The sequence below is a fragment of the Gymnoscopelus microlampas genome, assembly GCF_963454915.1.
Source record: "Gymnoscopelus microlampas genome assembly, chromosome: 5".
NCBI classification, from domain to species: Eukaryota; Metazoa; Chordata; class Actinopteri; order Myctophiformes; family Myctophidae; genus Gymnoscopelus; species Gymnoscopelus microlampas.
Genome location: NC_139942.1, coordinates 55,976,221 through 55,998,748, shown reverse-complemented (window position 1 = coordinate 55,998,748; position 22,528 = coordinate 55,976,221). Strand labels below are relative to the sequence as shown.

General features: G+C 41.3%; 2 protein-coding genes across 2 annotated transcripts in view; one reads left to right on the top strand and one right to left on the bottom strand.

The window, feature by feature from the left end:
- The window catches only part of astn1 (astrotactin 1), a gene marked incomplete at both ends in the record, with an annotated part of 706,990 nt that overhangs the window by 402,247 nt on the left and 282,215 nt on the right, over positions 1-22,528 (bottom strand). Inside the window, one exon of the mRNA XM_084058603.1 lies at positions 13,262-13,412. Within this exon, the coding sequence (XP_083914729.1) occupies positions 13,262-13,412 (151 nt within the window). The remainder of the gene's footprint in view (positions 1-13,261; positions 13,413-22,528) is intronic.
- LOC311045990 (kelch domain-containing protein 3-like) lies at positions 19,131-20,072 on the top strand (the record flags this gene model as incomplete). The annotated part of the gene is made up of 1 exon (XM_084058060.1): positions 19,131-20,072. One exon carries the CDS (start codon positions 19,131-19,133, stop codon positions 20,070-20,072), a length of 942 nt encoding a protein of 313 aa, XP_083914186.1.

Sequence of the window (22,528 nt, the reverse complement as noted above, 5' to 3'; positions counted from 1 at the left end):
GTCCGTTATTTTGTTCTAAGGCGAGTAGTGGCAGTGGTGGAAAAAAAATACTCAAATATGCTTTACTAGACAGAGCTTGTAGATCTGAAAATAGCAGATCTACAAGCTCACAATGCGTCACATTGTGACGCATTGTGAGCTTGTAGATCTGCTATTTTCAAATGGCCGAAATGTATAGGGCTGAAGTGGTTAAAGGACGACTTCACCACTTTTCAACCTATCTTCATATAATAGGTCCTCACTAATGCTCATGATAAAATGGTACCCTTTTTTTCTACTTGGTCTGTGTCTCATAGGAGGACTGTGGACAGTCCAGAAACCCGTCTACCAGTGACATCATCGTTAGGCAGGATTTTTTCCCCCAAAAAGATTACAATGTTTTTATTTAGATTTTTATTAAGGGGAGAACAATGGGATCTATTATTGCATTGCAACTTTCCAGGAATACAAAGCCTGCAGTGTCTATTAGCTTGGATTCCCCATCGATGATGTCACTGGTACACAGGTTTCTGAAAAATGGTACCATTTTATCATGAGCATTAGTGAGGACCTATTATATGAAGATATGTTAAAACGTGTTGAAGTCGTCCTTTAATGTATGTTTTAGTAATAATAAGTAAGTATCTAAAATGTTCAAATAATTGTAGTGGAGTAAAAGTACAATATTTGCCTCTGAGATGTAGTGGAGTAGAAGTAAAAGGTACTGAAAACTGCAAACACTTTATTAAAGTAAAAAAAAATACCTCAAAACTATACTTGAGTACATGTACTTAGTTACTTTACACCGCTGCTCTGGAGGAATGATTCCATGGAAAGCTGCAATGCTGTGAAAGCTGCGACAGTATACGTGTCTAACTAAGTGTGTTTGTAAACCGCATAGCAACAGCAGCTTGAGTGAGGTACCCGCTGTGATATTATGATGTATGCTGTCAATCAGGGACTCAGGATATGCCCCTCCCCCTCCCTCGTTCTCCTCGCTGTCTCTCTTCATCTTTAAAAATATAACATTTGTCTCTAAGACAGGGGTCTTCAACGTTTTCAGGCCAAGGACCCCCTAGCTGAGAGAGAGATGAAGCAGGGGCCCCCTCTATATTGTCTAAAATTGTGTTTCAGATTCAACGTTTTTTGTTTACTTGGTCTGCTCTTTTTTCCCTCTACACCAAACACCTCTTTGCCAAAATAGCCGATCTGCCACTCATTTTCAACATTGAACTATGTCTTTGATACACCTTAGAACTATTGTGTGGAAATAAGAAAAAAGTCCCCCCCCCCCTTCTGTGTTGCCTACAAAAGGATAATTGATTGAGGTCATGTGATCAGTGACATACGCACGGTGTACTTTTGGCTGAGGGGATTGGCTGAAAGTACACCGTGCATATGTCACTGATCACATATGAAAATGAGTGGTCTTCCCCTTTAAGGTAAAAAAAAAATCATATCACACAAAGATTTGGCGGACCCCCTATAGTAACTCTGAGGACCCCCTAGGGGTCCCGGACCCCCAGTTGAAGACCCCTGCTCTAAGATGTAGTGGAGTAGAAGTAAAAGTACTGAAAGTTGGTAATACTCAAGTAGAAAGCATAATAACATGCCAACACAATTTACAATATAGGCATTTAGCAGTGACTTACAAAAGAACATTGTGGGTGTTTTGCGGCATGAAAAAAAAGAAGAAAAGGAAACAGAGTGCAACGAATGCAATTAAGCGCTACAAAACTAACTATAGGACAGCAGCCAGGTAAACAACACACGTAGCATCTGTCTAAACAACATGTCTAAATGACATACGTACTGTACATGGTACGTGTAAACAATTATAACCAACACACTGTACATCTGCACAGTGTAATTAGCATCTGTCAAAAACACGATCGGATACACGGAAATGAGGTGCACGCATCAAACACGTTATGCTAACGCTACGACCCAGCAGGATGTCAGTCACACACAAGCACGCACACACACACACACACACGGAAATGAGGTGTACGCACACGCCAAACAAGTCATGCTAACGTCACCACCCGGCAGGAGGTCAGTCACACACACACACACACACACACACAAACACACACACACGTGCGTGCACACACACACACGTTCAGACAAGTGGTGTGGAGGAAGCTAATTAATCTCACAATCATCTGGTGATTAGCAGACTCTCATGCCTGATGGAGGCCCCTCGTCGCCTCTCTCTCTCTCTCTCTCTCTCTCTCTCTCTCTCTCTAGTAGTGCAGCACCGAGTGCTTCAAGATCTGCTATTTTTTTTAATCATCTTGAACATTTTTGCAGATCTTTGAAGTTTGAGTTAAAATGTTTGATTTAGATAAGTTTTTCACGATTTTTCAATGCAGATTCTGATCTGATCTACAAGCTCATAGCTCGGCGCAGAGCTTTTATATCTGCTATTTTTTTGAATAGCCAAATAAATCTAAAAAATGTCACAACTGATGCGTTCCCGACCGTAATGCATTAAACACAGTCCTGACAGACAGACAGGATGATGGCTGCATGCTATACTGGCATCATGGACGTCAAGACAAGGTGTTAACTGATTACAGTGGAGATCAGAGCGCTGGGGGGGCCCTGGGGGGGCCCTGGGGGGCCCGGCCAGTTTAACCATCCTGATTAGATGGATGAGAAGCTCATTTATAAAAGCTTGACAGTCACAAGGTAATTACTAACATGCACAGTACTGTACTGTATGCACAGCTGCAGCTGGGAGTGTTGTGTCACTGACGCTACGGGGGGGCAAGGGGGGAGGGGGATCATTGGCTCGTCCAGAGGTGATGATAGATGTCAGATAGCTGGAGGGATGTTTATAATGCTGGTAATTAAAGCTGCAATCTGGGACTTGTTTTGACCCATTAAAGGGGAATACCACTCATTTTTAACATCAAACCATATAATAATATACCTTTAGAGCTGTTGTGTGGAAATAAGGAAAAAAAAGTCTCCCCCCTTCTATGTTGCTTAGAACTGGAGAATTGATTGTTGAGGTCATGTGATCAGTGACATACGGAAGGTATCAATTCCACACAACATCTTTAAGGTATATTATGACATGGTCCCCTTTAAGACCTGACACCGATCTACAGTATATCAGTGGTGCTCACTGATTTTTAAATACAATAGCCTACAAGCTCTAGAGCTATGAGCTTGTATATCTGCTATTTTTGAATAGCCAAAGTACTGTATATAATAATGGTTAAAATCTAAAATGACACAGAGGTTTTCCTGGTTTTAATGGGTTCATGAATAAAGATGAATAAATAATGTGCTAAAGAAAATAAAACTGAATCCACAAAAGTATGAGAATATGATCTGGTCGTATTAAACACAATGCAAAGCCTCACCAAACGATGAATTCAACACGTCTTTACAGGCCATTACATCTCTTTGTGCTTATATGCCCAAAATAAGCTTCTTTTCCCCGAAGCAATAACAGATCTGAAAGATATTGCCCAAATCCTCTAAACAAAATCCCCCTGCATGCTCCGGCTATCAGTTGTAATATCTAGCTCCCTGCGCTTTCCAGCTCATTCACTACGGAAGTCTATTTCAGTGTGATATAACACACTCTTCAGCTATAGGGGGGCGCAGGGATGGAAGAATGTAAACTTATCAATACTGCAATATAGAAATACTGAAGTATTATGGAAGTATTCCAAATTTACTTGAGTAAAAGTACAAAAGTATTTGCATTAAAATATACTTATGTACTGAAAGTAAAAGGGCTTTTTTTAAAATCTCATTTCACAAGTTTCCAAATGCTTTGAAAAATAGCATATCTACAAGCTCACAACGCGTTGCTTTGCAACGCGTTGTGAGCTTGTGGATCGGCTATTTTCAAATGGACAAAATGTATACAAGGCTGAATTGGCTAATGTATGTTTTGTGATAATAATAATCTAATTGTACAAAGTAACTAGTAAAGTTGTAAGTATTAAAGTAGGGGATAATAATTGTAGTGGAGTAGAAGTAAAAGTGTTGACATTTGGAAATACTTCATTAAAGTAAAAAATACCTCACGATTGTACTTAAGTACAGTACTTTGTAATTGTATTTAGTTATGTTACACCACTGGGGGTACAGTAGTAGTATTTTGTCCTTGCCTACCTATGTTGAATGCACTTATTGTAAGTGGCTTTGGATAAAAGCGTCTGCTAAATGACTGTAATGTAATGTAATGATGACTGCCCAACAGATATTCAATTCTTCCTGAGTATGTGGAAAAAATAAGTCTTGATTGCTGAGGTTCACTGGTGGTATTCATATCATTCACCTACCACTGATTGTAGAAAACATACACATAATCTATAAATAATTGACAAATCTTGAGAAACCACATATTTGGCCATACATATTTTCATTGTCACTTCCTTGTCATCCATATTAATACTCTCATTCAACCATAGGAGGATATTTGTCTCTCTGATATTATGTCGCTCTCAGCAAAATCCTTGCAACACGCCGTAACAATGCAGAAGCTGATTAATCCATTCAAAACGGTAACGTATCTGTGTGTAACCACTTTAACCATTATCTTACACCTTGGCTATTCAAAAATAGCAGATCTACAAGCTCATAGCGCGGCACCGAGTGCCGCGCTATGAGCTTGTAGATCTGCTATTTTTGAAAAATCATGAACATTTGTGCAAATCTTTGAATATATATTCTACAAATGTCTTCTAAATTTGAAAAAAAAAAAAAGTATGTTGCAATAATATCAGTGGTTCTCAAACTTTTTCGTGTCAAGGACCCCCGCAAAATGATATGTATTTGGCCGCGGACCCCTATCTCAAAATATGTTCTTCCAGGGACCCCCGAAGAAGCACATATTTGAGTAAAAAATGTTTGCTTAAAAAAAAATTGCAGATCTACAAGCTCGTATATCTGCTATTTTTTTTATAGCTAACTTATACAATATCAATAAAGTGATTACACAAATGCGTTCCCGGTTTAAAGGGGTTAAAAATGCTCGTCCAAGATAGGGATAAATGTCTTTGACAAAAAAGATCTGTTGCTTTTTTTTTTTTTTTTTTCAGCAATTGCTGAGAAGGTAAGAAAGGATTAATACAAAATCAAATGCCTGGTGACACTTCAAAGCCTTGGCCGGGGAAATGGAAATCTCCTTTTTCTGTGATTTCTTTTTTTTTTTTTTCTCCCTTCCTTTTGGGTTCCGTAGACGAGGCAGAAATTGGACGGATATTTGGCTCTTGGCAAAAGATTTGCAACATATTGTAACACAACTCTGAGGACTCCTGTCAGAGAGGGTGTATAAAGCAATTTCAGATAGGATGGCGTTATTGGCATTCTCCTAGTGCAGGAGTCTACTAACGCAAACTCTATCAAGTCAGATGACAGTGTATGTTTTCTGGTTAAAAAAAAACGGTATAACTGCGCCTCAGAGGCCTGAGCCACCGGCACCGCGGCCAAAGAGACGAGCCAATGGAAAGGCCAGCGTTTCTCAGACAGCGGCAATAAATTGGTGACGGAATCTAATTGCATGAGCTAGAGACGTAATTTTCTCTCCGAGCAGGAGGTTTGTGGCATTTACGAGCCCGCGGGAAATAAGCCATTGAGACCGGGAACGCGTCTGAAGTGTCATTTTTTTAGATTTCTTTGGCTGATCAAAAATAGCAGATCTACAAGCTCATAGCGCGGCACCGAGTGCCGCGCTATGAGCTTGTAGATCTGCTATTTTCTTTTTTTTTAATCTTGAAAATGTGTGCAAATCTTTGAAGATAGATACATCTTTAAAGCGAATATCTAACTCAAATCTTTGCTTCTGGGGATTCTACATGTCTTCTAAATCCAAATGTCTTCTAAATCCAAACAGTGTTTTTGAAAAAAAACGTATGTTGCTATAATATCAGTGGTTCTCAAACTTTTTCATGTCAAGGACCCCCAAAATTATATGTATTTGGCCGCGGACCTCCATCTAAATATAACATTTCCATGGACCCCCCAGAAGCAAAGATTTGAGTTAGAGACGTTTGCTTGAAAAGAAAAAATACATATTCAAATATTTGCACAAATGTTCACGATCTTTCTCAAAAATAGCAGATATACATGAGCTTGTATATCTGCTTTTTTTTTATATTTCAACAACATCTCAAAATGACACAGATGCGTTCCAGGTCGCAGTGGGATAAACGAGGTGATTTTCTACGCATTTGTTTTTTGAATGAACAGCAGAACGGGGGCCTTCAAGATAGTCCAGGAGCTTTTTAATTGCATTAGCGAAAGGCAAACAGATCCATTTTCTAGATGACGTGACCAATGCCGAAGCTACGAGAGAGAGGGAGAGAGTTGCTTTTTCGCTATTGATATATCCCACACATATCGCCTCTTTGTATTTAAATTACAATTCTCGACTGTGACCGGTGACATATTACGCCTTGATAAAAATAACTGTCTTCTGCAAAAATAGATTAAAACTCAGCGAGCACGAGGTTCTGACACACCGATTGGGCGAACAGCTAATGGACTTAATGGCGGTATACACTACAGCCTGGTGCAGATGACCACACTTCAACATGTCTAATGTGATCGGGTCTGAACATCATGGCATTAATGGTCTATAAAATGAAGAGAAGGGAGTAAACATGTTTTTATTTTTTTATTATTATTATTATTATTAAATACGCTTATTTCATGTGTTTGTTTTTTTAATGGATTGAGATGGGGAACACACTTTAACCATTATTATTTTATAATTTGGCTATTTGTTTTTGAAAAAATCACACCCAGTGTGAAGAGAGTGGTGCCTTTGAAAGTGTAACTGGTTGCATCCTTGTGTTGCAATCAGCAACAATATGTTGTCACGTAACACGTGACAACATATTGTCACGTGTCACGTGAAGCTTGACCAATCAGCCGTGCTCAAACATACGGACATACGGACATACGGACGGACGGACATACGGACATACGGAGTCAAATGTAGGAGTGGTTGGCACCACTCAAAAATCGTGGGGAAATCTTTGAATATATATATATATACTTTTTATAGGATTGTTTTTACCTCAAATCTTGGCTAATGCGGATTCTACAAATGCCTTCTAAATCCTAACAGTTTTTTTTTTTAAACGTATGTTGCTATATGGTAAATGGTGGATCCAAAGCGCTTTACATAGATTGTGCATTACATTCAGCCATTCACACACACATTCATACACTGATGGAGGAGGAAACCATGCAAGGCACCAACCTGCTCATCAGGAGCAATTAGCTAGGGGTTCAGTGTCTTGCTCAAGGACACTTCCACACTAACTCTGGGGGAGCCCCCCAGCCCGGGATCGAAATGGGGAACCTCACGGTTCTCCACCCGGCCGCTCTACCCCTGAGCCCATATATCAGCGGTTTTCAAACTTTTTCATGTCACGGACCCCCAGAAAGCAAAGATTTGATTTAACGGTGTATATAATATATATTCAAAGATTTGCAAACATTCTCACATTTTTTAGCGGTGCCAACCGCTCTACACTTGACTTTGTCCGTATGTCCGTCCGTCCGTCCGTCCGTCCGTCCGTCCGGATGAGCACGGGATGAGCACGGCAAAGAAGCAACACATACAAACACACACACACACACACACACACACACACACAGACTTGGAGATTGCCTATGCCATCTCTCCTCTCATTGGCCACACGTGCCACTGGTTGTCCGTCCGTCCGTCCGTCCGTCCGGATGAGCACGGGATGAGCATGGGATTTTAAACAGCTATAACTCCAGTTTGCAGTGCAGCATGCCACCAAGTCCACATTCGGTATGTGGACTTAGACCACCAATAGGCACGAGCATGAATTGCTGAACCCCCAGCGCCCATATGAGCACGGGATTTTAAACAGCTATAACTCCAGTTTGCAGCATGCCACCAAGTCCACATTTGGTATGTGGACTTAGACCACCAATAGGGACCAGCATGAATTTCTGAAGCCCCGCCCCCTCTGTCTTCCCATTGGCTGGCCTTCAAACAGCCATAACTCAAGTTCGCAGCATGCTACGGAGTACACATTTTGTACATGGACTAAAGCCAGCAATAGGGACTAACTGTCATTACTTAAGCCCCGCCCCCTCTGTCTGCCCATTGGCTGGGCTTTAAACAGCCATCATTCCAGTTTGCAGCATGCTACCAAGTACAAATTTGGTAAGTGGACTCTGACCACCAATAGGGACGAACTGAAATGAGTTAAGGCCCGCCCCAAAGGCACCGCTTCCTTCACACAGGGTGTGATTTTTCCCTCAACAATAGCATATCTACAAGCTCATATATAGCACAGCACTCGGCGCCGCACTATGAGCTTGTATATCTGCTATTTTTGAATAGCCCAAAGAAATCTAAAATGACAAAGATTGAATTGCGTTAAGCCAGGCCTAAGAGAAGAAGAGCATTATTGGGGAGCCATTATTAGAAAAAAGTTCACTGCGGTATTAAAAGCTAAATGTAATATCTTCAACTGATATTACAGAGGGTTACAGTAGCAAATGCATAAGCTGTAACTGTATGCTGTATGCCTGGGATGGAATTAATAAAGAAAAAAAAGAAAAAACTAATCTCTTAAGCCATTGAAACCTGGAACGCATCTGTGTCACTTTTTCATTTGAGCTAAAACGCATTATTTTACACTTTGGCTATTCAAAAATAGCAGATATACAAGCTCATAGCGCGGCACCGAGTGCCGCGCTACGAGCTTGTAGATCTGCTATTTTTGAAAAATCGAGAAAATGTGTGCAAATTAATATATTTATATTATTTTAAAGATTTTTTTTTTAACTCAAATCCTTGCTTCTGGGGGGTCCCTGGAACGAAATATTTTGGGATGGGGGTTGGCGGCCAAATATATATAATTTTGGGGGTCCTTGACATGAAAAAGTTTGAGAACCACTGATATAGAAACATACGTTTTTCAGAAAACTGTTACGATTTAGAAGACATTTAGGAGAATCAGCTTCAGGTCTTAATGGGTTAATCTGGTTTTCATCTCACACTCGCAGAATACATTTTCTGTATCTTTCATCTCATTTCTGTTAGTCACGTCTCTCTCTCTCTCTCTCTCTCTCTCTCTCTCTCTCTCTCTCTCTCTCTCTCACACGAGGGACGAACTCTAAAATGATGAAACATCTGCCAACACTTGTAAGCATTACGACTGCAGTAGGAAAAGTATAACAACACTATAGATGCACCGAAAAGAACAATTCATACAGCAGGGAGTTATATATTTATCAAGTCTATAAATCAAACACTATCTTCGTGCTTGAACTTGTTTTTCTTATTACAACATCTCACCAGCTTTGGGTTGAAAGCTGGCTTCTCCCTCACCTGCTGCTACTCAGACAGAAATGCAATCTTTAAGGGGGGGCGGGGGTTTGGGGGGGGGGATAAGGGGGGCCGCCGCACTTGACGGCCCATCCGAGAGAGTTTCAGAGCGGAGCAAAACCCTGACAGACTGGGCTGGGAGAAATTTCCAAAATAACCCATTCAGTCCCCGAATGCATCTGTGTCATTTTAAGATTTGAGCTATAGCCTATGACCATTATTTTATACTTTTGGCTATTCAAAAATAGCAGATCTACAAGCTCATAGCGTGGAGCTTGTATATCTGCTATTTTTCTTTTTTTTTAAATATTTTTTAATAAAACAAAAATATTGAATATACATTTTTTAAAGCGTGCATTTTTAACTAAAATCTTTGGTTCTGGTGGGGGGGTCCCTGGAACAACATATTTTGAGATGGGGGTCCGCGGCCAAATATATATATATCATTTTGGGGGTCCTTGACATGAAAACGTTTGAGAACCCACAGATATTATAGCAACCTAAGATTTTTTTCAAAATGCTGTTAGGATTTAGACGACAGAGCAAATTGCACACATTTTCACGATTTGTCTAAAATAGCAGATCTACAAGCTCATAGCGCGGCACTCGGTGCCGCGCTATGAGCTTGTAGATCTGCTATTTTTGAATAGCCAAATAAATCTAAAAATGACACACAGATGCGTTCTCGGTCTTAATGGGATAACCAAAAAAATAAATAAATAAACTGTTCAGCAGATGGAGCAGCTTTACGGGGGCTCCCCCCGCCCCCCCCCCCCCCCCCCCCCCCCCTAGCAGATGGAGAACAAAACAAAGCTGTCTGGTACATCTCCTAGTTTCCCAGACATCAAGGTGAGGCAGACGTAATGAAAATGTCTCTGTATGAGGAGGAGAAGAAGAAGTACATCAGAGCGCGGAGAGAGTCAGAGACAAAGGCGTTTGGGAGAGGGTTGCCTGAACTACCAGGCTGTCCTTGACATTATGAATTGTCTAAGGCTCTGCAGACGTGGCCATACATATTCATACAAGCCTTGAACTGTGTTGTTATTCGTGGCATCTTTTAACCCGTTAAGACCGGGAACGCATCCGTGTGCCATTTTTGGGGCGGTGTAGCCGCCCCCTATAAGTGAGTTTTGGACACCGACCAAAAGATTTGTATACCCCCTAACCCTTCCATTGTTAATGCAAATCGATACTTTTGCAAAGTCAGCCAATCACATTACAGCTAGTGTCATCACCACTAACTGTAATGTGATTGGCTGACTTTGCAAATTCAGGACTGTGATTGGCTAGCGAAACACATGACACATGTGCAGCCCTATGAATAGCAGTATGGAAAAAGTCGTTTATCCTTTTTTTAAAGTGAGTCATGTTGTGATGACCACACACCGCCCACTTCACACTGGGTGTGATTTTTTAAATGTATTTGGCTATTAAAAAATAGCAGATATACAAGCTTGTAGATCTGCTATTTTTTTGAAAAATCTTGGAACACTTGTGCAAATCTTTGAATACATATATTATTTTTTTTAAAGAACATTTGTAACTCAAGTCTTTGCCTCTCTGGAACAAAATATTTGACAAATGTTCACTTTAAAAATACATATTCAAAGATTTGCACACATTTTCACGATTAAAATAAATAAATAGCAGATCTACAAGCTCGAGTGCCGCGCTATGAGCTTGCATATCTGCTATTTTTGAATAGGCAAATACATCTAAAATGACAGATGCGTTCACGGATTGAATGGGTTAACCACTTTCAACTTTGCATCTCTTACAAAACTTTTCTGAAAATGGGTGATCTACATGTTGAGCTTGTAGACGGGCTATTTTCGCTGTGCAACACCGTCCTATAGGACAACATTTTATTAAGGCTTACAATTTACAATGTAGGCATCCACCAGATGCTCTTAATCCAGAGCGGTTTACAGTAAGCAAGGACACAAGGTAATACATCACATGCATAGAAATAGTAATCTAGGATCATATAGGTAAAATAACCTATCATCAGCCTAACAGTAAAATATATTTGAAAAAAAGTCTATAATCTGTACAATTGAGACTATATACACTATATGATGCCAGGTCTAATACTGTATGTCATCTGTCTACATAACATGCTACATGTATCTAAATGATATTTTAGCCTTTGCGCCTGTAAGGTCGTCCAGGCTATAGAGCAAGACAGTGCTACGGCTAAACCCATTAAGACCTGGATCTGTGTCACTTTAGATTTCTTTGGCTATTCAAAAATAGCAGATATACAAGCTCATAGCGCGGCACCGAGTGCCGCGCTATGAGCTTGTATATCTGCTATTTTTGAAAAAACTTGAAAACATTTTTTTTTTTTTCAAAACAATGTTAGGATTTAGAAAACATTTTTAAGAATTGCCTCAGGTCTTAAAGTTAAAGGGATAGTTCACCCCCAAAATGACTCTTTTTTTCCTATCGATTACACACCCGATGGAGACTTGAATTCATGGATTTTTTTTGTCGCATTCCTAAGCCAATAGTTTGATGAACGACTGTGGCTACGATAGGAGACACAAAGAGTCAAACTTTGTGTCTCCTACCGGATACATTAGCATCTATCCATCGGTCATCAAATGACTGGCTTCGGAATGTGACAAAAATGAAAACAATCTCCATGAATTCAAGGCTCCATGGAGTGTGTAATTGATAGAAAATAAGTCATTTTTCGGGTGAACTATCAACCCTCAAGTGGTTAATCATGGTTCACGTGGCGATATATATTTCACCACACCAATGGAAAGGAATCCCTATAGCGAGAATGACCTCGTCTGCCATGAACACTATAGCATCCCTGTTCTGGGCATGATGTGATATTGGCTTGTAGATCAGCTATTTTTCGGCAAAGAGATAAGCTGTAATAAGAACCCCGGGGGGACCCAGGTCAATGAAGTATATGGGGTTTAAGTGGTTAAATATATGTGGGAGTGACAGCAGAAGTAAAACGTTTACAAAAGGCACGCAACATCCAAAACGCTAAAAACATCCCAGGGTTCTGGACAGAAGAGACTAAGAAAGAATAAAGAGTCCAACTCACTGGATCACGCTCCCATGGACATTTATTCTGCCTCTAAACCCCCCAAAGGTGACGTTTCCAGTGTGTCTAGCTCCTCCGGCTACAGACGCTGGAAACGTCACCTTTGGTGGTCTGGTGATAAAAAGAATAAATATCGCTGGCATTAACACATTTAGACCGGGAACGCATCTGTGTCAATTTAAAGATTTTTATTTGGCTAATTAAAAAAAAAAAAATGCTGATCTACAAGCTCATAGCGCGGCACCGAGTGCCGCGCTATGAGCTTGTAGATCTGCTATTTTTTGAAAATCTTGAACATTTGTGCAAATCTTTTATATATATTTTTTTTATAAAAGCTAACATTAAAGGGAACATTTGTAACTCAAAACTTTGCTTCATGGGGGTCCCTGGAACAAAATATTTTTGAGATGGGGGGTCCGTGGCCAAATACATATCATTGTGGGTGGTCCTTGATATGAAAACATTTGAGAACCACTGATAAAGAAACATGCGTTTTTCAAAAAACTGTTAGGATTTAGAAGACATTTTGTAGAATCCCCCAGAAGACAAGATTTATGTTACAACTTACAACGTAATGTAAAAATATTTATATACTCAAAGAATTGAAAAGAAAAAACATGATTTTTCAAAAAAAAATGCAGATATACAAGCTCATAACCGTGCCACGCTATGAGCTTGTATATCTGCAATTTTTTTTGAAAAATCAATTTTTTATTATTATTTTTTTAATTTTTTGAAAAATCAATTTTTGAATAGCACAAAGAAGTAGACAAAAAAAAGTGACACATATGCGTTCCCGGTGTGAATGGGTTAACGGTGGGCCGGTGTCTGGAGAGAGAGAGGCATGGTGGTTCATGGTGACTCACCACACAGCCGGTGGAGTCCAGCTTGCGGTCGGAAATGCAGCGGAAGTTGCGGCTACATCCTCCGTTGTCCTTCGTGCAGTCCCTGACCGGGCCGAACGAGTCCAGGAGCACCTCCAGGCTGTCGAAGGACGAGCTGATCATCAGCTCCTCTCTGGGAAAGAAATAAAAATATGTTTTTTTTGTTTAAGTCTTAGACTGCCAGAGTTTCTCTGCAACAGTCTGTAGTCTCTGCCAGTCTTTTCTAAGCTAGTACTTAGAAAAAATGTTATTTTTTTTGTCCGTTTATTTTTTAACATTGAAGTGAATGGAGCAGCAACTTTTTGGAAAATGTTATCTCCTGGTTCTTTGTGACGAACGGAAAAACGGAAAAACCCCAAAAATTAAAAATCATTTTAGATTTTTTTTTTGTAAAAAATATTTGTTTTTGCCGGCAATAAGACAGTAAACATGGAAACCAAGTGGTGGAAGAAGTACTCAGATATTTTTACTTAAGTAAAAGTAGGAATTCCACAATATAAAAATACCCTGTTACAAGTAAAAGGCCCTGTGTTAAAAATGTTGCTTGAGTAAAAGTACAAAAGTATTGGCATCCCGTACTTAAAGTACCAAAAGTTAAAGTACTAAAATGTTTGAGGGTGCTTTTGAACAGGGCAAGGGTGTCGAATGTCAAAAATATGAGACCCACAAGCTCACAATATCACGTCACATTGTGATGATTGTGTGTGTGTGTGTGTGTGTGTGTGTGTGTGTGTGTGTGTGTGTGTGTGTGTGTGTGTGTGTGTGTGTGTGTGTGTGTGTGTGTGTGTGTGTGTGTGCGTGTGTGTGTGCGTGTGTGTGTGCACACGCGTCAAAGCACTTTTCATATGCAAAGCAGCAGGCTGTGTTTTGCTTCAAAGCATGCTAGATGTATGTTTATCGCTCTAACCTTGCTCTGAGCAATGGCTTCTCCGTCTCTGTCTTTCTGTGTGGCCCCTGAGCAAGGTCACATAGCATCAGTTCATCCACTGTGTGTCTATACGCACTAAAGACTGCCGTTGATGAAGAATACAACACCACATATGGCCGTTTAATCCATTGAGACCGGGAACGCATCTGTGTCATGTTTTAGATTTCTTTAGCTATTCAAAAATAGCAGATCTACAAGCTCATAGCACGGCACAGAGTGCCGCGCTATGAGCTTGTAGGTCTGCTATTTTTCTTTTAATCTTGAGAAATGTGTGCAAATCTTTGAATATATGTCTTTTAAACCGAGTATTTGTAACTCAAATGTTTGCTTCTGGGGGTCCCCTCCCTAGAACAAAATGTTTTACTTTTTGTATATATATAAATAAATATAGTATATGAAAAATGTGCAAAAATGTTCACGATAAAAATAAAAATTGCAGATCTACAAGCTCATAGATCTGCTATTTTTTAAAGATGCGTTCCCGGTCTTAATGGGTTAAAACTTATTGTTTTCAGATAATATGAATGACCTTGCTGCTTTATGAAGAGGAATGGCACTGCGGGTGATAATAAAACAGCAACTTCTGGTAACATAATTTCCATGAACCTTGCCATAGGGTTAAAACTGAAATTATGCTCCTTGATCTTTGCAAAGCAGAAGAATAGGGGGAGGGAAGAAGAAGAAAATAATAAAGACCCCTATAGTATATTATTGTTTCCTTTCTTCACATTCATTCAAACCGCTGGTCTGCTGTCTGATACATAAGGGGGAAAAAAAGCCATTCATTGCCTTCCGCGACTGATGCTATCGCACAAAGCAATTTTTCTTTTATAATTGTCCTTTGCGTCATTGTCATGTATTCAGAGGGGAGTCACTGAGCGCGGGCCTGCTACGGCCGGATGATAAAAAAATGCACTTGAAATGTAGAGAGAGAGAGAGAGATTATTTTTGGGAAGCGACAAATGCAGGTCAAAACGCATCGGCGAGCAAACCTTAACCCTTTACGACCGAGAAAGCATCTGTTGTCATTTTAAGATTTATTTGGGCTATTCAAAAATAACAGATCTACAAGCTCGTAGCGCGGCACCGAGTATGTATTTGGCCGCGGACCCCCCATCGCAAAATATGTTGTTCCCCAGGGACCCCCAAAAGCACAGATCGGAGTTAGACATCTTCGCTTTAAAACATATATATATATATAAGATTTGCACACCTTTCCTTCAAAAATAGCAGATCTACAAGCTCGTAGCGCGGCACTCAGTGCCGCGCTACGAGCTTGTAGATCTGCTATTTTTTGAATAGCCAATGCAAAGGAATCTTATAGTGACACAAATGCGTTGCCAGATTGAATGGGTTAATGTAGCAAATATTACAGTAAAACATCTAAGACTGCATTTGACAACATGGTTTCAATGTGTGTGTGAGCGTGCTGGGTGAAAGACAAACACAGTGGTTGTTGTTTAAAGGTAGGGTATAAGTGACATTTTTCCCCAAATAAATGTTAAATAGCTCTATATTCTGATAGTAACTATTGGTATAGACAGTGGTGGAAAATGTACTAAAATTCTTTACTTAAGTAAAAGTACCAATACTGCAATATAGAAATATTCTGTTACAAGTAAAAGTCCAGAATTAAACACTTACTTGAGTAAAAGTACAATGGTATTGGCATCAAAATGTACTTAAAGTTACCAAAAGTAAAAGTAATAACATGATCTGCAAAATAACAGATCTGCAAAATCACAGCGCGTCACGATGTGACGCGTTGTGAGCTTGTAGATCGGCTATTTTCAAATAGCCTATAGGTATAAGATAGGGCTAAAGTGGTTAATGTATGTTTCATAATATCATAATTCATATCTGAAAAGTAACTAAAGTTTTCATATAAATGTAGTGGAGTAAAAGTACAATATTTGCTTCAGAGATGTAGTGGAGTAGAAGTAAAAGTACTGAAAATGGGAAATACTCCAGTAAAGTAACAAATCCTCAAAAGTGTACTTCAAAAAATCTCACTTTTTAAAAAAATAGCCAAATAAATCTAAAAATGACCCAGATTTGTTCCCGGTCTTAACTCGGAGAGGGTACAAATGTAACCAAACGTTAGACTTGTACCCTCTCTCAGATATCTTTAACACTGAGGATTTTACTGTGTAAACAAAGGGTGGGACATCGGCATCGCTTCACTGAAAGATAAATCAATTTATTCTAAACTATTTCCTCTGAAGTACCTGAAGGATTAATTATCCCATTTGTACCCTTCTACATTTATTTACTTTGCAGTCGTTTCTTATTCAAATCCGGAAGATAAGTTAAATCTCCCATAAATAAACCACCACTCGGATAAATAAAACTGTTTGCAAAGATTTCACATCAAAGGGCTACAACACACAACTTTACCTTGATGTGCGTGTGTGTGTGTGTGTGTGTGTGTGTGTGTGTGTGTGTGTGTGTGTGTGTGTGTGTGTGTGTGTGTGCGTGCGTGCGTGCGTGCGTGCGTGCGTGCGTGCGTGCGTGCGTGCGTGCGTGCGTGCGTGCGTGCGTGCGTGCGTGCGTGCGTGCGTGCGTGCGTGCGTGCGTGCGTGCGTGCGTGCGTGTGTGCGTGTTCACTGTTCCATATCTCTGCTGTCGGGCAGAAACCGGCTGTGTTCAAAATATTAAAGAGGTGGTGCCATGGTTTTGCACTTTTTCTGTTTTTCATGTGTCTATGAGGTTGATAGGACCTCATTAAGCCCCCTGGTGGTGTTTTTATGGTGTTTTATGTCTTCTCTGACTATTTTGAGTTTCTACCTGGAGGCTAAAACCTTAACGTGCCAATAGAGAAACAGCCCTTTAGTGACATAGTAAAAACATACCCTCCCCCTCATTATCATAACACAACAGGTGTGGGCATGAGGAGGAGGAGGGACTAGGACAGGTGGGTGGTGCTAAGGTGGTGGAGGAGGTGCTAAGGTGAGAACCAGGTATACTTAATGAACTGGAGGCGTGTCCACATAAAAACATAATTTTAACAATTTCTGTACACTTTTTAGAAAAAAAGCTTCCTCCTAGTATAACCATAATACCTGATGATTATGTTTTAGGGGGGGGGGGGGGGGGGGGTCTTCCCTTCTTTAACTTTTCAGAACAAGAAAACAAAATGTTTTTAAAACAACACAATACTGCCTCATCTATGGTGACTTATACATAAAAAATATTATAAATTGTCAGATCCTTCAACTCAAATACAGCTCAAGTGGAGTTAGGAGGTTGTTGACCATTAATGTGGAGATAGTTGTTTTGTCAGATGGGGAAAAAAAACCTTGTTGAATGGCTGAATGGCTCAGACCGCCAAAGACAACTAAAACGACTTTTAGTGTTTTTTTTTGGTTTTCCCACTAGGTGCCATTTTTCTCTAACACATGAGTTACCATTTCATCCCAGGATGCACACAGAAATGACACTATTACACTATTACTCTGGCAGTTAAATAGTTAATCACCTTGTTATGTTGCTCATCACTGATGCAATACAAGATGGATTTAGCGTTGAGGAAACGGGACATCGTCGGCAACAGTTGTTGTAGACGGTCTATTTTTTTGCTTAACAGCAGGTCTCTTAATGGCGTGTAACGGTTCCATCGGAATACAACAGAGTTAAACCAGTTTGAGCGGATGGGCTTCAATGTGGTTGAAGTGTTTAACGGCGGAAGTCAGTTGCAGTAACGTCATTGGCAGGGGTGCACATAACTGGTGCGCAGGTGCGCATGCGCACCCCAAAAAAAAAATGCGCACCACATCAGGCGACGCGAGGCGCTTTTGCGCACCAACAGCTGGGACAGGAATTTCCAAGCTTTTATTTTTTAGCAAAACTAAAAAATAAAAGCCTGGAGATCGAGGCTAGGAATTTACTTCCTGAAGCCACACTCACACAATCACTCTAAAGCACCCGTCGGCCCCATGTACAGCCATTAGGCACAGGGGTAGAGATATGACTCGCGTCGCCTCGCATTGCCTCGCATCGCCTCGCTGCGTGCACGCAGCCAGCAGCGGCTGTTAGAGGCACTCGTCACCGATGATGAACGCACCGTAATGGTGCAAAATATGCCGTGAACGTCCCAATCTGGCGGATGAAATCAGCGCAGCAGCACAGGGCACCAACCTTGGCGGCTTTATCTAACAGCGTGAGAAAAAAAAAACGGCGAAAATCGGCGGAATGTAGAAGCAGAGCGTCCTTTTTTTCTCTTCCCCCCCCCCCCCCCCCCCCCCCCCGGTGACAAAACTGTCCGGTGGGCACCGTGCTGAACCCCCCCCCGTTGACAAAACTGTCCGGGCTAAACCCCCCCCCCCGTTGACAAAACGGGACGGGCGCCATGCGCACCAAGTCACATGTCCAGGTGCTCTTCTGCGTACCAGACCTAAAAAGTTATGTGCACCCCTGGTCATTGGGTAATCTGAGTCGTGACATCATCCCGCAACGACATCACAATGTCGTCATCACGACCGTGTCCTTTAAAACTGCATCTTCAAATAATCACAATGTCATTTAGCACCTTTAACCAACGGATACGGCTGCATCTAGTGACTTCCCCCTGGAAATACTTTGTCAACTCAATGGATCAGACTGCTTTGGCAAGATTGAGATAGCGTTCATTCTGCCTTATTAGCAAAAAAGATAGCAGCTTCCTTGATTGGCTAAACAACCAACTTATCGGCTTTGTGGATTTGTCAAACATTTGCGGCACTGAACCAATAAGTGGTAAGCGCCCACGACAGGACTCTATACTTTTACAGAGCAAGACTTGACCAATCCAGTTGGATCTACGGTGTGTGAGACATGTTCTGCTGGACAGTACATCAGAATGGAAGACCAGGAGTACTCAGTTATGCTACTGTTACAGTGGAGCACAAGGTTTATTCCTTTGGAGGCTACTGTGAGGGAAACAACATGGAACCAACTGAGGTGCATGTCTTCAACTCAGTGTCTTTGTGCTGGGTGAAGCCTCCGGTGACACCTGGAAGAAGAAAACGTCACCTTGAGGTTCCCTCCAAGCTCTACGGCCGCACAGCTGTGCTGATAGAAGATACAGTCTACATCTGGGGAGGAAACTGGGGAGAGGAGTACGTCAATGTGCTTTATGCATTTGAAGTTGACGCCCACAAATGGTTGAAACCCAGGGTTTCTGGGACTGTTCCAGAAGGAAGGGTCTACCACTCAGCCTGTGTGTTGGAGAAGGTCATGTTTATCCATGGAGGATACACCAAGCTGTCTGTATTGACTAATGACATGTACAAGTTGGACACCAGCACAATGGTCTGGTCTTTAATTAACTCCAGAGGAACTCCACCACCTGCTTTATCACGTCACTCTGCCACCATCATCGGGACAAAGATGTTTATATTTGGGGGCTGGGGGCGCCAGAGGGAATACTACGGCTACATCCACCACAACACCATCAGAGTGTTTGACACAGAGACTGACTGCTGGCTGAACACACCTTCTGCACAGCTTCTTCCTGAAAGACGCATGAGTCATTCAGCCTTTGCCTACAATGGAGAGCTGTACATATGTGGTGGCATCAACGCTTACCAGACCTACAATGATCTGTGGAGATTCAGCCCAGAGACCTTCTCCTGGAAGAAGGTTGAGCCCAAGGGGAAAGGCCCGTCTAAGATGTATGGCATGTGCTGTTGCATGATGGGAGATCGGGTCATCCTCTTTGGAGGATCCAAACAAAGAGCCTACAAACCCTCTGATGACATGTTCATCTTAGACTTAAGTCCTCATTTGAAGACGTTATGTAAGCTAGCAGTTATTCAGTACGGTGTGGAGCAGTCTGAACTCCCACACAACATCAGGTGGGAACTGGCAGCCATAACAACCAACTAGTGCTGTGAGCCAGTGGTGGAAAATGTACCACGTTTTTGGGGCGGTGTAACCGCCCCCTATAAGTGAGGTTTGGACACTGACCAATCCTGCACCGTGATTGGCCAATAGTCTACAACGCAGTCTAAAACCCTAACCCTTCCACAGTCAATGCAAATCTATACTTTTGCAAAGTCAGCCAATCACATTACAGCTAGTGTCATCACCACTAGCTGTAATGTGATTGGCTGACTTTGCAAATTCAGGACTGTGATTGGCTAGCGAAACACATGACACATGTGCAGCCCTATGAATAGCAGTATGGACTTTAAAAAAACACTTTTATGTTTTTTTTTTAAATGAATCACTTCCATCACTGTGATGACCACTGTGACCACCGCCCACTTCACACTGGGTGTGATTTTTTTTTACTCAAGTAAAAATATCGATACTGCAATACAGAAATACTCTGTTACAAGTAAAAGTCTGGAATTCAAAATGTACTTGTTGCGTTGCGAGGCGTTGTGAGCTTGAAGGTCGGCTATTTTCAAAATATTTATCTGTGGAACAGAGTCAAACTAAATGAATGCTTCAACTCCTACAATTCCAAGTGCTTGTCAGGGTGGGTGGGTCACCAGTTCAAATATTATTATATTGGGGGTCCCCAGTTCAAATATGATTATATTGGGGGCTCCCCAGTTCAAATATGATTATATTAGGGGCTCCCCAGTTCAAATATGATTATATTGGGGGTCACAGCCTGAAAAGGTTGAGAACCAACTGTTCTCGGGTATCAGGTTGTCAACCTTTTTGTTACCAGGTCATGTCTTATTAAAATGATCTCAAGACCCTGATGGAGGACAGTGGCATCAGTTCAGCAACAGCTAAGGTATGGCAAGGTTAGGGTTGCCAACTCCCAGAACCCCTGAAAATGCATAGAAAACTATGCATTATACCTTTAACACAATACAAACACAATGTTTCCACCCGACTGCAACGATATTGAATTCTCAACTAGTTCAATGTAGAATCTTCAGTGTTAATCCATTAAGACCAGGAACGCATCTGAGTCTTTTTTAAGATTTCTTTGGCTATTCAAAAGTAGCAGCTTGAAGATCTGCTATTTTCTTTCCATCGTGAACATTTGTGCAAATCTTTGAATGGGTATTCTTTTAAAGAGAACATTTGTACAATGTTTTTGTTCCAGGGACCCCCCAGAAGCAACAATTGGAGTTACAAATGTTCGCTTTAAAACATATATATAGATCTGCTATTCAAAAATAGCAGATCTACAAGCTCATAGCGCGGCACCGAGTGCCGCGCTATGAGCTTGTAGATCTGCTATTTTTGAATAGCCGAATACATCTAAAACAGCACATATAAACGTTATTGGTGCTGTAGAGTGAAAGCTGTTGTAGACGGTCTATTTTTTAGCTTAACAGCAGGTCTCTTAATGGCGTGTATCGGCTCCGTCGGAATACAACACATTTAAACCAGTTTGAGCGGATGGGCTTCAATGTGGTTGAAGTGTTTAATGGCGGCATTCCGTTGCAGTAACGTCATTGGCTAATCTGAGTCGTGACACCATCACGCAACGACGTCACAATGTCGTCATCACGACCGTGTCCTTTAAAACTGCATCTTCAAATAAACACGTCATTTAGCAACTCTTACCAACGAATACGACCGCATGTAGTGACTTCCCCCTGGAAATACTTTGTCAACACAGTGGATCAGACTGCCTTGTCTGCGATTGAGATAGCGTTCAATCTGCTATATTAGCAAAAAGTCACGGCTTCCTTGATTGGCTAAACAACCAGCTTATCGGCTTTGTGGATTTGTCAAACATTTGCGGCACTGAACCAATAAGTGGTAAGCGCCCACGACAGGACTCTATACTTTTACAGAGCAAGACTTGAGCAATCCAGTTTGATCTACGGTGTGAGAGACATGTTCTGCTGGACAGTACATCAGAATGGAAGACCAGGAGGACCCGTTTATGCTACTGTTACAGTGGAGCACAAGGTCTATTCCTTTGGAGGCTACTTTGAGGGACAGACCTACAACAACATGGAACCAACTGAGGTGCATGTCTTCAACTCAGTGTCTTTGTGCTGGGTGAAGCCTCCGGTGACACCTGGAAGAGGAGAACGTCACCTTGAGGTTCCCTCCAAGCTCTACGGCCGCACAGCTGTGCTGATAGAAGATACAGTCTATGTCTGGGGAGGATACTGGGGAGAGGATTACGACAACGTGCTTTATGCATTTGATGTTGACGCCCACAAATGGTTGAAACCCAGGGTTTCTGGGACTGTTCCAGAAGGAAGAGCTTACCACTCAGCCTGTGTGTTGGGGAAGGTCATGTTTATCCATGGATCCACCAAGCTGTCTGAATGGACTACTGCCATGTACAAGTTGGACACCAGCACAATGGTCTGGTCTTTAATTAACACCAGAGGAACTCTACCACCCGCTTCACA